This window comes from Takifugu flavidus, chromosome 11 (assembly GCF_003711565.1).
Source record: "Takifugu flavidus isolate HTHZ2018 chromosome 11, ASM371156v2, whole genome shotgun sequence".
Taxonomy (NCBI): domain Eukaryota; kingdom Metazoa; phylum Chordata; class Actinopteri; order Tetraodontiformes; family Tetraodontidae; genus Takifugu; species Takifugu flavidus.
In genome coordinates, this window is record NC_079530.1 from 3,649,839 (window position 1) to 3,667,645 (window position 17,807).

Consider the following 17,807-nt stretch of genomic DNA (forward strand, 5'->3'; position numbering starts at 1 on the left):
TGAACAAGTGGGAAGCGTATCTCAGAGCAAGAATCGAGGGGTCTTTGTGAAGTGTCGATTTATACAATTATTATGTGTCTTCACAGTAAAAATCTACTATAAGTAGTATTTAAGTTACTTTAACACAAAGGTAAAATTCAATCAAAGATTTAAGATGATTCAGATGATCAGAAAAGCCTGAATTCCAATATAAAATACTGAATTATGATGTGAATTTGAATGTGTATATAAGGGTAGAATTACATAGCAAATAACTTTAAAAGAAAATGGACTGAAAAGGTGGATTTCTGATTAAAAAAATATCAGAAGGGAAATATTCAAAGTGAATATAGAATCTATACAAATTGAACTTATTGTATAAATGCAGTTAATCTATGGCTGAGCGGCAGTGATGAGGAACGGAGAGAGGAAGAGTTGGCTCGATGGAAAAGGAGAAAAACAAGAAAGGAAGGATTCCTGAGTAATGATGGGGCTTTGGTGGTATTGAGCCCCCATTTTGCTAATGAAACAAGAGGCCTGGTCTGATATTGTTTAATTGTCTCCATTTGTCAACCTGCTCTTTAAAAAAAATGGCCTAAAAATCAGACATTCAGAATCTGCCTTTCATTTACACAGCAAACCACAGTTTTCTATGTGATTGTTTCTTGCACATTCAGCAGCCACCCTGAGGCCAGAACAGAGATTTGTGGTGTGCTCACCAACGAAAGGGGATACTTTCCAACAACTTTGCGACCTCGGAGGCTGACCTGAGCACATGCCTTTTGAATCACTGTTGAAGGAAAGTTGGGGCCATGCTGCTCTGCTGCGAGTCAGCAGATGAAAAAAAAAAAACAATGCCGTGGTGAAATTTTTCCATTTAATACAGCTGTGTTTGGACTTGGGTTAGTTCCCAGCCAAAGTACATGGTGGCTGAATCTCCCATGATGCATTGGTAAAGCCAGCCAATAAACCTGCAGAGAACACCTTAAGCCTGTGTACTCACGCACATTCAGGAGCACCGGCGCTGTGGAACAGTTTGTGCTTCCCTGATCAGCTCCAAGAGCCACTGATGGGCTCTGATCCAACGACCACAGTGGCTGCATGAGAGTCAGCCAGGCTGCGCGTCACAGGGGATTTCTATCAGCACAAGGCTCAGTGGAGCTAGTGCAATTTTTGGAGCTAGTGCAGATTGAAGCCATGGCCCTTATTTGGTACAATTTATGGGCGCCACCACAGAGTCCAAACACAGACGGGAGTTCTATCTGGGAGCAAACCCAGCTGACCACAGAACTAATAACAATGGCAGTGTAACTCTTACTTGATGTTGCAGCACTGGACTTTTGGGGTCTCTGGTTGCTCAGTTTTATTTCTCTAAAAAAGTTGGTAGTTTCAAGACCACCAAATTACATTTATTTGAATACTTTTAATCTGTGACTAGGATTACGGGTGTTACTGTGGTAACAGTATGAGTCTGGCACAATTTTTTATAAGGACTCTGGCAAGGGTGAATAAACAATCATTTCAACTAGAAACATGAGTTATTAAAATGCAAATGGAGCCTATTAAAAATATTGTTCCTCACCTGTTTTTCCTCCCTAGATTTCCAATGAAAGGGTGAGTTTAGGGTGAGTTTAGCACTGTTAGCGGCCTTGTGGATCGGAGGGTTTGCACTCTGAACACGTCTGCCATTCTAAAGCCTTTATCAGGCTGGCTGCACCCACCCCAGCAGAGACGAGGCACAGGAAACACTTCTAACATTTCTTTAATGTGTGGCTGTACAGGAATGGTTAGTGGAGATGAGAATGGCTGCAGATTACAGATTGGAGGTTCTGAAAGTGATCTGCCCGTGATTTATATATTTGTCATGGTTTCATAAGCTGTTCATAGCAGCAAAACCTTACAGTGGTCATAAAACAATCAATATAAGATACTATTGGCCATTAAGAGAAGGAATCCTTCAGTGGTTTGATCGCATTTGGAGCAGGAAATGAGACAAATAGGAGATGCTGAAGAAACATGATGTAAAACCTGTTCAAAATACTTAAGTAAATTACTCATGAAACAATGCAATGCTTAAGGATATACCATGAAGGATATTGGCAGTCAAAACTGTCAGAAGGGGTTTGTCCATGTAACAACACCTTGCGAGTGTTCTTCAAAATAAATAACAAGATTGATCTCTTTTCATTGTTGTCAAGGGTCAGAAAATAAATCATTTAATATCAGATTATTAAACGCTTTTATTGTAGTTGTATTTGAATTAATGTTTTCAAAATTGCTTGATGGTATTTACTAGTTCTCTTATGTAATTGAATCATTTCAAAGATGTTCCCAGAGGTTGCAAGTTTAATTATCTCACAGCTTTTTACCTGTTTATATCTTAAGTGTGTGTTGTTATGGGAGATGTCTGCGAATGATTAAGGGCACAGATTGCCTCATGCACCACAAATTTGAATTCATCTTTAAGAACCTTTCAGGATTTCTTTTCTTTTTATCATTCTGGTAATTATTTTTCTTTTTTCAACACCTTTAAACACATAACAAACAGAAACCATATGAGACTGTTTGAGGTGAAACATCTCTCACTCACATAATGATTTTGAGCAGGAAAGGGTCAAAATTTAGAAAAAACTGATATTCTGAAAGTAACAGTCTTCATATTTGGATTAAACAACACACAATAAAAAAACATCATTAATCATCATACAACAACACATAAATCCAAAAATATTCATTGAGGCTTTTCAGAGCCCACACACAGGCAAGGAATTCAGAACTGTTTTGCAAATAAATCAGTTCTAGTTTACTCTTGGCTACCTGCCCGGATCAGAATGTTTCAGAACGGTGAAACATATGGATGCATCCTGAAGCTTTGTATTTTTTTTTTACCACATCTGACTGCAAGTTGGATCAAGTTGAAGCCCCATGTCACTAGCCTTTTCTATGATCCCCTAATAATTCAGGTTAATCACTTTAGCATTGTCTCCGTGGGCACAATGACTCCCCTCATAGCCTGTATCCTAGCGAAGGTGCCAGGGAGTGGTCTAGTCATGGTGTGTTGAATTTGGGTGACAGCCATGTCCCCTTTAGATAATCCCCAGGAGAAAGGGTCTGTATTTATGGTCGATACACTTAATCCAGGGGTGGCCTTACTCACAAAGGAGCCCAGCACTTCCTCTGGCCTGGGAGCTTCCGCTGGAATGGGGGGCCATGTGTGGGTGCCAGTACAAACACACTAATAATGCACGTCTGCGTTACACTCAAACCAACAGCCATTGTACAGACAGACGGACATGCAGAAATGTACAGAAGAGAGAGCACCAGGGAGGAAAAAACAAAGTTGTAGATTTAGTGTTTTTGAGACAAGCAAAACAAACAACCCATGTGCGTGCACACACACACACGCATCACTGCTCATGAACAGTAGTATTTACATCCTGCTCTTATCAGTGGTGTGATGGACGGAGATCAACCCGGACAGTTTGATATTTACAGGAACAGGAAGGTTGGGTCACATAATGGCTGCATCCCTCACCGGTGCTGCTGGTGGACTGCAGATTCATCTCCTGACTGCACTCTTTTCCTACCTCAAGGACAAATTAGGTTTACAAAAATAAGTCCTAAATATGCTTTTTTCTAAACGCATTTTTCCTTTCATTTGCAAGAATGGCAGCCAGGAAGCATTAGGGTAAACAGCTAAGGGTTGTTATTCCATATTTCTCTGATATTCCAACAATTTGATTCTTGAATTTTAAGATGGTAACATATATGTAAAATAACGTAATGCTTTGAATAGAAAACTCACAAGTGTGTTTAAGGTTGTATAAATTGCAATTGCTACCAATTTACCGATACTAAGATAAGAAGAAAAAAAAAGTTGTATCATCATCCCCTTAAATGTATGCAGATGTAAGGATCTCCTTTTTAAAATCAATGGAAAAAGCAACAAAACCAACATGGTTTCAATCTTTAAACTAAAGGAGTTCAAACTTTCAAATGTTTCAGCTATGCAGACCGCTTCAAATTCCATCAGGAAAATTAGTCCTCCAAAATATTAAAAACAGCCAAAAAAATGTGGTGGTGTGTGTCACGATCTTTCTTCCTCAGTGTGACACACCTACACCATTTGGCACTGAAACTAGAAAAGAGAGACAGCAGACCATTCCCCCACATACAGTGACTTACACATGTAGTATAGGATATGTATAGACAATAATAGAAGGTTACATAAAATAGCAGTTTGCTTTATGATCAAGGCCCAAAGGCTATCAACATTTTACAAAAAAATAATCAAAATCAGTTCATAACATTGAGGTATTTTGTTCACAGCCTGTTGTCACATACTGTGACCTCCTTGGTTGAGGTAATACAGCAAGCAGCTTTATTCTCTATATCTCATCAGTGTTGCAAGGCCACTGCAGACCTCATACTTCAAATTATGGGCAGCGACACAGATCAACATGATAGTAATGTCCCAACTGCGCAGAGTCCTCTGCAGCATTACAGACACAGGATAGCCAAGCATGAATAGTGAATCCCCACGTGGCCTCTAGCCAAGTGGCCCTTCTTGGAGAATCACCCTGTCACCATCTTAATTCCATAGGCTGTGTGCTGGAAGACCTGAAACAGGTCTGGACATCAAGTATGGTACCAGGCTTGAAACACAAAACAAACCTGTGTTGCAAGTCTGGACCATACTTGAGTTACGTGAATCCGTGATGGTGATGATGAGGTGGGAAAATACTCAATTTTGGGCACTCAGACTAGACTGCTGTTGACACTCATATTAAGGCGAAAAGCTGACTCACATCTGTGCTCTACCATCTCATATAGTGCTCACCTGCTGCCCATTGTGAGTCCAGAAGCCTGATCTCTGGTTGCACGTGTGTGTGTGTTTGTGTGTGCATGCAATTTCATTGATTAATATGGTCAAGACCAAAACAATCCTGCAAGTGCATTTAGAGTTGTGTTACAACAAAAGGAGACCAAAAGTCGAATTAGGGAATAGGCAGGTCCTTTATTTACTCAAGGAAAAAAAAAAACATACAAAAGACAAATTCAACAATATTTTGTTGTTGTGTTTGGATACCGCCAAAAAGATACACAGATAATACCACAATTCAAGTGTGCATATCAGCTGTTGTCCAAATGTGGCTGTTAAACTATTGAATGTGCTCTGTTACCATCACTAGAGTGTCTCATCTGCTATCTATGTGCCCTCATCTAACAAAAATATATTTGAAATGTTTTTGTACAGGCTGCATTAAAATTACAATAATTTAATCACACCACGAGCTGATGACAATGAAGGCAATACAACTTATTGCAGTTCCTGGAACGTCAATTTAAATGAGCCATTTTCAATTAAACATGCAATTTCAGTGTGTCGCAAACCAGGAAATTGAGTTTAAATTTTCCCTTTAGTCTGTGTCAAAACTTTACAGAAATGGGGTTTAAAAAACCCCACAAACAGTGGAGTGGTTCAGGATGGTACCTTTAAAAGACAGAAAAAAGACAGGCTTCATACCATTTTTTTTAAATGAATGTGAATTAGAAGCAGTCAGACAAGAGACAGGTAAGGAAAAGGCAGCTGAGAGGCAACAGTAAGCACTTTAACTCATGGTGACACAGACAGCATGATTGCTGGTATAGTTGTGTTACATATATTAAAATGCCCACGTGACTGTATTGTCTAGGAGCGGTAGAGTAGGATCCTCTCGACACAGTTCTGGCCAACCAGGCTGGCGTACTGCCGCATCTCGTCTTCATCACTGCAGCCTTTACGTTTGCGGGAGTAGACAGCATAGGGCATGAGGCCTCGTTTGTAGAGCACCAGAGCTCTGCCCAAGTCCGTCAGCACACAAGCATCTCCTACACATAAGCAGAGGAACATTAGAGGAGCACTGAAGAGCAGACATAGCAGGCATATATGATTCTTATATTCCCTCTGAGGAAATTGACAAGAAAACATTATTTTAAGAGATTGTTTGGTTGAACAGAAAGCATTATTCCCCCATGACCTTAGCCCTGGGGTTGCAGAGTAGTGTGAGAAGGGAAATACAGTATATGGCATCTTTTAGAGGACTAACCTCCTTCTCCATAGTCAGGACCTACAGTATATTGTACTCTGCCAGCTTCCCTTACAATCATAAAAAACAGTTTTAATGCCAAAAGGGTGCGTGCTCTGCAGCTAACAGCAGTCTTCTGCAAAGTCAGATGGAAAAAGAATAAAACATATTAATGATGACCCACAGGAACCTAGGTCACGCAAAGGTCTCAAAAAGGATATTTGACTAAATAAAATGTATGTTTGGGTACACATACATCCACTGCTCCAATGCACACATAAAATAACATCTTATCTGCTCCAAAACTTCTGCTGTTTGGACAAACATTCAAGAGCCAGAAAAAAGCCAATTTATCAAGTCCCTCTAGAAGTGCTTGCACACCATTCTTTAGTAGAAGGTTAATTATATATTTTACGTTGTATATCCCATGCACTCTACAAATAATAGCTCTATCCATCACTCAGATCCTAAATCTGGCTTTACAGAAGAAGCAGATGAAAAGTCTGGAGTTGACTCGCTTGCCAAAACCCATGGCGGCGACGCATTCGCCCAACAGGAGCAAATTGGATTTTAATAGAGTTTGGCGCCTCACAATCACTGCTCAAGAACAACAACACTCATATGGCTCACAGCTGAGAAACCAGATGATTATTACAACGCAAGCGTGAAGTGAAAATGTAAAAATGTTATGAAGGTGACTCACCATTGAGATGAGTCTAACAGTCACCTTCTTTCAACAGTCCTTTCAGGTACTTGCCATGAAACTGTTGTGACAATTTAAGTATCAAAGCAATTTTTTCAAAAATATTAATCATTTTTTTCTGGATAAAGTAATGTCATGGTTGAACAGAAGACAGATCAGCTTCATATACAGTCCATCCATCCAGGAAAGCAACTTGCACAGTTCTTTACAGCTGTATGCGTTAAGAGCCGAGCATGAGCACAAAGCCCATTGGCTCCTTTGCTTTTCCACCCCTCAAAGAAACACATTTATATATTTCAACATGTCCTTTTATTTTCCAAATGCATTGTGGCTTCATGTTTAATTGATTAACTTGGTTCCCTGTTCGGTAATGCCTCAACCACTGTTTGGCGTTCAGCAGTATCAGCACTATGCCAAGCCTCAATGGGTTTTGAAAAGACACAAACATATTACGCAACTTCCATGAGGCTATAAAAATTGCGTCTTGACTGGATGAAATTTAAAGAGATATGAACATTCCAAGCTTCATTAATGACCTTAAGGACTGCATTTGAAAACACCCAGTACATGCTCCTTATCAGGGTGACGGTCCAGTTAGACAACACTGAATTAAAGTTACACTGGTCCACACAGATGCCGTAAAGCACAGTGTAAAGATAATATGCTATAAACAGACCAAAATGGATGAACTGAATGTTGCTTTGAGACTAGTTGATTACCCTCAACACTAAGCAGACATTATCTCTCTCTCTTCCATCCAAACATCCGCTCAGCACATAAACAACTTTCATTTCTTCTTTCTCGGCCTTCGTGAATGCCGCCCTGCCCATCCTTTCAAGGAGCTCCAGACGCTTCCGGCCAGGCCCACCGGACGTTCAGTGACTCCATGCTCTGAGGTCACAGCTCCTGGGGGTCAGGGTTCAGGGGTTCAGTCGGAAGCGGAGCGTTGAGGGTCGATTTTTACATACTCTGCTAAACACACAGGCCATCGGGTTATGACCATTTCCTATGACCCACTGTTTCAAATCCAAGCCCGGGGCATACATTTTAAAGTAAAAGGCCAAACCTGTGATGTAAGAAGTATGTTCAGAAGACCAGGGTTCAAGATCCTGTGTCACAAGGCACCCATCAAACAATGGAATAACTTAGTTTTCTGCAGATGACCATGAACACAGTCACAATAACACAAAAGAGCAAAAGTCTGATCCTCAAGAAATAAAAACCCATCCGAAATTAATACACAACAAAGGTCCAACCAACAAAGAGTGGGACTATTTTATACACACATTTTAGATATTCTGGGTGTCGTCATGGTCCAGGCTATGGCCTGTCAAGTGTCCTCTTGTTTTTATCAAGTGTTTATCCTGCTTCTCTCTGTGACAAACTGTTAGTAATTAAAACTGTTTGAAAGACAAGAACGGGTACAAAATGTGTACACATGTTTACACACTTAAGGAAGGCCACAGTTAGGCGGCAGAGCCTCGGACATGTCACAAACAAGCATGTTAATCAGTTGGAGCCTGGTTTGGACACAGCAATGTAAACTTTAGATAAGCCGTCGTTTCACACCTCATTAGGGCAGCTTTGCAACCACCAACTTTAATCACTAACTGATATTAACACTAAATAATCTGAATTTGTTTTTCTAACCTTTTTAGTTTCAATTAATTAGTAAGTATAGTGCGTGGGTTCTCTCCGGCTTCCTCCCACAGTCCAAAGACATGCATGATTGGGGATTAGGCTAATTGGAAACTCTAAATTGCCCGTAGGTGTGAGTGTGAGAGAGAATGGTTGTTTGTCTATATGTGTTAGCCCTGCGATTGACTGGCGTCCAGTCCAGGGTGTACCCTGCCTCCGCCCATTGTGCTGGGATAGGCTCCAGTCCCCCCGCGACCCTCAGTGGAGGAACAAGCGGTAGAAAGTGAGTGAGTAGTAAGTATAGTCATTTAACTGTCAAAGATTTCCAGCATACACAATCAACGTGATTTTGATGATTGTATATAACTGTTAAATATTGAAAATTCCTGTTATATTATGCCTGCTGTTTCCTCTTTGATACTTAGTCAAACAGCCTCTGATTGTTATTGATGGATTTCCACTGGAAAACTTTAGTACCTTATCCTCTTTGAGGATCCTTGTGACGTAAATTCAGATGTAATTCAGCAATAGATACTGTTGACTGGCCGGAAAATAACCCAAATTGTTTGATCCCACTCTCTGTCTAATGCCAAACTAATAGATGTGGTTGTGATGTCCACACGAAACAACATGTCAAACAGAAAAACTGACAAAATGCCCTTTAGAACTGTAGCATCTGGAAAAATGTACTTAAATTGCCCCATTTCTCTCCTGAGTATGGGGACATCTCCAAAACTAAAACTATCCAGGAAACAAGTGTGTTTTGAAATTCCTTAAGATGTGTGGATGTGTGATTCTTGACAGCCGCTGCACAAAATTCTACAGACCACACCTCATTGTGACATGAAATGAGGAATCAGAGTGAGGGAGCTTTTGGAGCTTTTTTGTTTGTGATGCATCTGTGTCTAACATAAAATCAAAATTAACTGTACAGCAACGGCCCTTTATCCAAGATAAATTGTGTCAGACAATGCCTGAATGAGGTGAAAATCCTTTATGCTGTATGCATGGCTGCACAAAACAAAACACAGCGTGGTTTTTGTGGGATTTTCTATTCAGGAGAGGGAAGAGAGAGTTCCAAAAAACAAACAAAAAAAATCTCTCTAACATTATTCCAAACTTTCTTTACACAACTTTTAAGCACTCAACTATTAAACTCTCCTTGGCCCCCTGTCTCACCCTGCCAGTCTAAGCAATGGGCGTCTGACAGTCTACCTTCTGACGACTTTTATTATTACTAATATTACTGTTCTTCCAAAGGCAACAAATTCCATCCATAAAGACGGCACCGGCTCTACCAGTTGGACTGCCTGAGAGAAAGGAGTTCATTTACGTGCAAGTCCACAGCAAGTCCGCTGTTGCACCTACACCATGAGGTCAAAAGGTTGTTGGCGACACCAACAGCTGTATGTGTGGGGAATTAATGTCCAAAAGAGACAGTAGCTGTCTTTATATTACCGTGTTTAATATGCATTTATTAAGCACCAGAAACTACTTCTAATGGGTCTAAAGTCATTTTGACAATTCTTATTCTGTGGTATTTTGCTAATCTCTACATTTTACACTTCTAGTCCAGCCCTGAAGCCAACAGTCTCCAGTGACACTACCAATGTTTATGGGGTACAATGTTTCTCCAGTGTACCCCATTAATGGAAATGGAAATGAGATTAATCGTTTACGGTAATTCCCTTTGTTTGCAACAAATCAAAATGTATTTTGGATAGACTTTATGAATTTGTCAACTGAAGTTGATAAATGCATTCACTGAAATACAGGACTTCAACTGACTCACTACTTCCACTTCCAAGTATTGTAGGTAAAATAATGCTAATAATTTATTTTGTTTGTGTTTAACTGTTGCAGAGTGTATATTCATTTAAGTGCCACTATTAATTAAATACCATCTGATTACCTCCTCAATTTCTCACTGAAAAACAATTTGAAATATGAAGGAAACCAAGACAAATGACAAGATGAAAGAGTTGGTTTGATTTGATTGATGTTGGTGTCTGCTGCTCAGATGGTCTCATTTGTTACTAGTGGTCACATCTGACATCAGTTATAATCAGACACTGTGACAATAAAAAAAGGTCAAATTATAGTTTCATAAATGTATTATATTAAATATTAAATTTTTTGGGTTGGCTGCCACTTCCTCTTTTTTGTCTTGGTTTCTGTAAGATATTTTAAAGATTTGCATAAAGTATTAATATATGTTAAAATATTCACAACAACAACTTCACCTTGAGGTAGCCATACCTGCATCAGGATCCTGGTTGAAACGAGCATAGCGGGCATTGTCCAGGTGTGGTGTGCATTGCTCTATTGGTACCCATACAAAGGTTTCTGGGCACAGGAGATCTGAAGGCCGGTATTGCCCCTGCAGGATTAAAAGAAAAAGTGGAGAGAGGGGGTGATACCTTATTTAGTCTAAGTATAATACTTTATGAAAACAAGAATTACATCTCAACATGTCATGTCAGGTTTTGAGGATCAGGACTGAGACTTGGATCAAACATTCAGTCCTCTTTTTATTTGAGCAATATATCTCAGGAAATGTAAATACACCAGCACTATAATGTGTGCTTGTGAAATGGGTACCACCGTAAATTTGAGCTAACATTTTAGATGGAAAGTAAATGACACTGAACAAAAACAGCTGCAAGGTACAGGGAAAAGAAGTTAGTGTGGGATTGAATGAAGAGAGAAGGAGGGAGACTGACACAGAGAGAGAAAGAGAGAGAGGAGGAGATGACACCATTATCAGTGACCTGTGTTCTCGATGGAAAGTAAAACAGCAAAACAGCTATGTAAACAAATTGGCACCTGTAATACCATCTCAGCACATGCAATAATACCTCGTCTTTTAGGCATTAAACATGAGGACAAACAAATGGTTCATGCATTGGGGTTCAAAAAGTGCTGGTTGATTCAAACTTGGACCAAGAATGGATGTTGATATGAACTCAAAGTAGAAAATACCACAGTATAAACCACAGCTATAGAAGATCTGTGTCAATGAATTATCTGTTAGTAGGCCTATGGAAAATATGCTGCTTGTTTTCACATGCAGTGTAGGTTGCCAGGAGAATGAACTAGGCTGTTCTGACAGAAATGAAAAACAGAAGAATCTTGGAAACATGATCTGTCTTCTTAGGCCAAGATTTTCTTCTTCTTCCCCACATATAAGTACGGCTAAATTTTAAACTTGAATTCTCAATGCTATGCAAAAAATGAGAGCGAAAAGCTAAGATTTAGACAGAGTCTAGGCTAAACATACTTTATGCTTATGTAAACAGATGGATGGTGGTGGAATGCTACACATGATAACTAGCACGCACCAATATGATGCTCTCCATGTCTTGACAACCTACAGCCTTCTGTGACTGTCAACACAGTTGGCGTGAGACATTCACACTCTACCTCATCTCTATCAACATCCTAGTTGGACACGCCTCGATGCACAGAAGATTCAAATACTTGCTCAGCCCAGAGACACAGCTAAAGCCATCACACTGCATGTCAACCCACACAGGCTGCAAAAAATCAAAATTGATAGCAATGCAAACCTTTGAACTGTCATTTCTGTAAATGTAATAATTAAAGTCAGATCTAGATTATAGCTGACAATCATTAATATAATATATGCTGTGGTGTGCTGTTAATTTTCATCAGGAAGACGATGAAGAGACAAATGGATTAGCATAAGATAATGTTATTAGTGGTCTAGGCAGAGGAGACAGAAACCAGGAGAAAAAAAGTTTAGTTTGCTATGACCTGTCAGCAATCTGTCATCTTTTTTCTTTATTGCCCTGAAAGTCAAAACTGAGGTCACCAGTTTTTTTCTTTAACGTTCCCAGATTTTCTTCTTCAGGTCTTTGGGTCCAAGTCCTTCCAATTCACAGCTACCTCTCCAGATTCCAGTCTTTTATACAGTTTGCATCAGCTTGCTCATATACAGTAATCCATCTCTAATCTAACTGATACATAGACCACCAGAGTCTTGAAAGTTAGATAACTGAGGCATAAGAGTGATGTGCAGATTGAAACAGCTAAAGTTAATAGCTGAAGTGAATTGATCTATTACTCTTGCATATCCTGCCGAGTGAGCAGCTTTTAACTCACTAAGAGGCATAAAAGAGGCTGTGGGAGGTGGTAGGGGCTATGTGTGATTGACCAAAAAGCCCCAGAATGAGGACTTTTGAATCTGCCCACTAACAGTTCCAGGCATGGAAAATGCTTTTGGTTTGGTCTTCCACATTTCAGTTGCTGGAATCCATGTTTTCTAGAATCTCAGGATCTATTACACACCAAATCCATCACCAGCCTGTTACCTGCCCCTTCCACCCTGCGCATGCTTGCAATAAGGGGGATTTAAAGGTGACAGTGTGGACTGACAGGGGCTACGATGCTCATTTGCATCACAGGATGATGATGTTGACGATGAAGATGATGTCTGTGTGTGTGTGTTGTTGAGCTTATTTCGTATATAAAATTATTATTACATCAAGTGGTTATTTAAAACGCTGCAACACAGTACACAACTGTCAAATAATGCACTTAACATAAGTTGGTAATTTTTAAACCCTTTCTCACTTTCACTTTTTTACAAGGAAAATGGTGACATGTTATCTGTGTCAATGGTAAGTAAGTCTTTTACTTCACAACATACAACTGTCACCTTGTTCATCTCCAATCCCTGCAGTTATATCAATTGCTATTAATCAGTCACATAAATCCAGGGTGTCACTGCAGCCAAGGAATCCTCAAGAAAACCTACACCACTTTTACCTTCAGCTTTTCCCCCCCATTCTTCCTGCCAGACTGAGAGATTGGTATGTGCAGTATCTTTTACAGCTCTGTCTAACTAAATTGAAGTAAATTAAGTGACATACTTTATGTTTCTGAACACAGTAAAGTAGCTTTGATTAGAGGAAAAAAAAAAGAGATGCAACTATTGAGGCAGTGTCTCCTGTGTCTCTTCTGTCATCAACTGTAAGTGAATTTGAATATATATATATACACTGCTCACAAAAATTAAAGGAACACTTTTTTTATTGGGCCTGGCATGAATTGAATTAAACCTGTCTGATAATTTTCTGGTTGGTTAAGCAGCTGAGGGCCTCGTTAATCAATTTCAGCTGTATTGGTGTTCATGGAATTAACAACTGGTGCACTTCAGTGGCAACAATTAGAAAACCCTCAAAACAGGACTGGTTTTACATGTGGAGGTCATTTCAAGTTTCTCCCTCTTGATCTTTGTTGGCTGGTTTTCCACTCGTGCTGATTTTGGCTTGCGTAATTATCTCTACTGGCAGTATGAGGCGATTCCTTAACCCTACAGAAGTTGCACAGGTTGTCCAACTTCTCCAGGATGGCACATCCACACGTGCTGCAGCAAGAAGGTTTAATGTGTCTCCCAGCACAATCTCCAGAACATGGAGGAGATTTCAGGAGACTGGTGGTTATTCTCGGAGAGCTGGACAGGGCCGTAGAAGGTCCTCAACCCCTCAGCAGGACCGATACCTGCTCCTTTGTGCAAGGCGGAACAGGCTGAGCACTGCTCGTGCCCTACAGAATGACCTCCAGAGGGCCACTGGTGTGAATGTCTCTACCCAAACAATCAGGAACAGACTTCATGAAGGTGGCCTGAGGGCTCGACGTCCTGTAGTGGGCCCTGTGCTCACTGCCCAGCACCGTGGAGCTCGACTGGCATTTGCTCAAGAACACCAGAATTGGCAAGTCCGCCACTGGCGCCCTGTACTTTTCACAGACGAGAGCAGGTTCACCCTGAGCACCTGTGATAGACGTGAAAGAGTCTGGAGAAGACATGACAGGTTTGGTGGTGGGTCAGTGATGGTCTGGGGAGGCATATCCATGGAGGGACGCACAGACCTCTATTGCCTAGGAAATGGTGCTCTGACTGCCATAAGGTATCGAGATGAAATCCTTGAACCCATTGTCAGACCCTACGCTGGTGCAGTAGGTCCTGGTTTCCTCCTAATGCACGACAATGCCCGGCCTCACGTGGCAAGAGTATGCAGGCAGTACCTGGAGGATGAAGGAATTGAAACAATTGAATGGCCTTCACGATCCCCTGACTTAAATAGAACATCTCTGGGACATTGTGTTTCGGTCGATTAGGCGCCGCCAGGTTGCTCCTCAGACTGTACAACAGCTCAGGGATGCCCTCACACAGATCTGGGAGGAAATGCCACAAGACACCATCCGGCGTCTCATTAGGAGCATCCCGCGACGTTGTCAAGCATGCATACAAGCTCGTGGGGGCCACACAAGATACTGAAAAGCATTTTGAGTTGCAGAAATTAAGTGTTGGAAAAAATGGACTAGCCTGCCACATCTTCATTTCACTCTGATTTTATGGTGTCTACACAATTGAGCCCTCTGTAGGCTGAAAACTTTTATTTCCATTAAAAGACTTGGCATCCTTTTGTTCCTAAGACACTGCCCTGTCGTTATTTGTATAGATATCCAACTTCATATTGAGATCTGATGTATCTAATGTGTTTCTTTAAAGTGCTCCTTTAATTTTTGAGAGCAGTATATGTGTGAATTAGGGGTGAAACAATTTCTTGAGTAATTGCTTACTTAAATTTAAAGCTCAAAGAATGGTATTTCACACAGACTGTTGTGGTACCATGGGCTTACATTACCCATATTGGCTCTTGTATAAAGTGACTGAACAATCCTCTTTTTGAGACCTAAAAATGGGGGGAAGTAGTCACCCGCATGCACCCACTCAACACCGCTGACGGGTCCTCCTTTTCACGCACTCAAATCTGGCCAACCTACTGTTATGTCTTTATAATTGCTCCTCAAACAAGTAAAAACTGTTTTATCCAATTATTTCAGTATTTGAAGGAATTTTCAGGATAATATCCAATTACTAAAATATTCCATAGCTGCAGTCCTAATGTCAATAAATGTTTATATCATTTCATTACTACATGCAAAGCATTAATAAACCCTACATTTCCACTTTAGGGTAAAACATACTCCTGATATAGATGCACAATAACTGTGTATTGAAAACCTCACAAAAACTGTGGGGGTGGGGACTTTATGGCAGTTTTCAGAACGGTATCATTTTGTACACACCACACATGGCAAAAAGAAAGAAAAAGGGATTAAATTATCCTGAGGGGAGTTTTCCCTCATCTTGCCACATTACTGAGCCTACAAGTTGTAAACAACACAAATTCCATCGATTCCTCTTGCAATCATGCCACACTTCAGCTGGTTTTTATTTTATGTATTATTTCTGACAAAACTGACTTGGTAACATGAGGCAGAGGGGTAAGCTAGGAATGACTTTCACTACAGAGAGGTGTAAGAAACTGGATATCATTTCTCTTTTTACAGGGGTCAAATTGATGTATTTTCAGACTCAGTGGAGGAAGGACCAGGAGGTGAACTCATGGCCTAGTAAGAGGGGGATTCTACCTCCATCTACAGGACTTTCACAGCACATCTGATGCTAATTTCCTCCAGTGGTGTTCTCATTCAACTCACTCTGAACGGAGATGTCCATGGTGTATATCTGTATGTTTGTGTCTTTCTGCAGCACACCAGTCCAGCTGTGAGCAGGATGAAAAAATGAGCTTATTCTTTATGATAGTATGGACACAGATAACTGCATACCAGTGTTTTTCTGCTATACAGTTATCTCCTGGTTAACTGAACACCTACTTTAGTGTGTGATGGAGTGGTTCCAAGTGTCTGATGTAAAGTTTGTCACATTGTAGATGAGGTCATTATTGGTGGCCTAGTTCGTTTGCTGTTAACACCACCTCTCCATATTTTAGAATTGTAAGAACAGAATGAAATAACATTAAATATGTGTCAACCACTCTTGCCAAAACACAAACCTACAAATTAATCAGACAAATACATTTTTCATATATTTGTGGTCTAGCTTCTCACAATTATAATTGTGAGCCACAGAAGACAGATCGGAATTTAGAGACACAATGTGACCCAGGGCCGAACCCACCTACCCTGGGTGGGCCTGAGGCAACACTCTTCTGGCTCTGGGTCACACTGAGCTAATCTCAAGTCAAAGAGCAACAAACACAGGTTCAGATCCCCTTTCTCCAGCGTACAACTCGCAATATAAAGCCACCATTATCCGACTCAAACACATATATTTTGCCCTGACAAGGGACCTAGCTGAAGCAGGGTACTGACGGGGACACATAAACAGCGCAGCTCAAACACTTATGCAGCTAGACAAATACCAAACTATGGTTGGATGGCACAAGTGAAAGACATGTGCAAACAAGCTACAGCTTGGAATAAAAGCCTGTATGTGGCAATAAGTGTGTGTATGTTTCAAGGTATGCATGTCAGTGACCAGGTCTTAGCTCTATAGTTCAGAGAGATTAATGCTAAATGCTGCCGTTTAAATACTCGGGGCCTATTGGAGCTTTTGACTATTTTCATCACGTTACCACAGGATGGACTCAAAGAAAGCAAAAAGGCAAGAAAGTCTCCCTCTTTGGGCCCCAGGACTTTCCCTAACAGGATTCCTCCACTCAACCCGCTCTGTCCCACCACTCCTTTGCTTATGTGTCACGGCTTCACGAATGACAGGTTAATGAGGAGAAAATGTTTTTACAGGATCATGTTTCAACGAAGCGCTGAGAACTAATGGCATCACTTTTATAGGTATCAACTCACAAAGCAGGCAATGTTTATCTCTTTCTCTCCTCTGGTCATAATAGACAGATGAGCTGTTATGCCTGTCTGAAAACCCCACATTTAGCTACAAAGCCAACCAGAGGCCCTGCACCCAAAGACTGAATAGAGACTGAGCTCCACTTATGAGGTGAGGTCTGTCTGAGCAGCAGCGATTATCAAAGAATTCAATATGTTTCCAGGCAAAAAATGACTTTAGAACTTCACACTTAGAGTTACAATTTGAAAATAATCCAGAAGACTCTTGATCTGCTCTGCATGACAGTTCTCTAAACTGTTGTTTTCACCACTGTGACCTTCACGCCATCTCTGACCTCCAAAATTCTACCTTTAGTACACACAGCAAGACGGAACTGGTTGACTTGACCTCTTAAATTGCTGCTCCTTCAGACTCTCACCCTGTCAGCACTCCACCTAGGGGGTGCCAAGCAGTGGCTACCCTCAGAGTGGGCTTCACCTAGTGATGATTTGTTAAAAATGAGCATGCTAAGACACAAACAGGGGGGAGTAAAAAACAAAAATATATGATAAAGAATAACAGAAAAATCATCAAAATCTTAAAACAAATGTTTCTGCTGAGAGGTGCACTGTTGGTGGTCCCATGGAGAGCTAAACCAAACAAAATGGTTTCTGTCAAAAAGCCTCCAATTTAAAATGAGGGAGAGCTGAAATGCAACAAAAGTGGTATGTGTTGGCTTATA

The 17,807-nt window shown here is 40.6% G+C and overlaps 1 protein-coding gene across 18 annotated transcripts in view; it reads right to left on the bottom strand.

The window, feature by feature from the left end:
- Window positions 1–4,976: 4,976 nt before the first annotated feature.
- The window catches only part of LOC130533944 (arginyl-tRNA--protein transferase 1), a 53,493-nt gene continuing 40,662 nt past the window's right edge, over window positions 4,977–17,807 (bottom strand). For 12 of the 18 annotated variants that reach the window (XR_008952740.1, XM_057047775.1, XM_057047765.1 and 9 more), the window contains 2 exons: window positions 10,648–10,768; window positions 4,977–5,850 (listed from right to left, as the gene is read on the bottom strand). Coding sequence is in view for 14 of the 18 variants with exons in the window: in XM_057047775.1 (XP_056903755.1) it covers window positions 5,672–5,850; window positions 10,648–10,768 (300 nt within the window). In the remaining 4 variants the exon portion in view is untranslated. The other 6 variants (XR_008952742.1, XM_057047768.1, XM_057047763.1 and 3 more) reach the window with 5 other exon arrangements.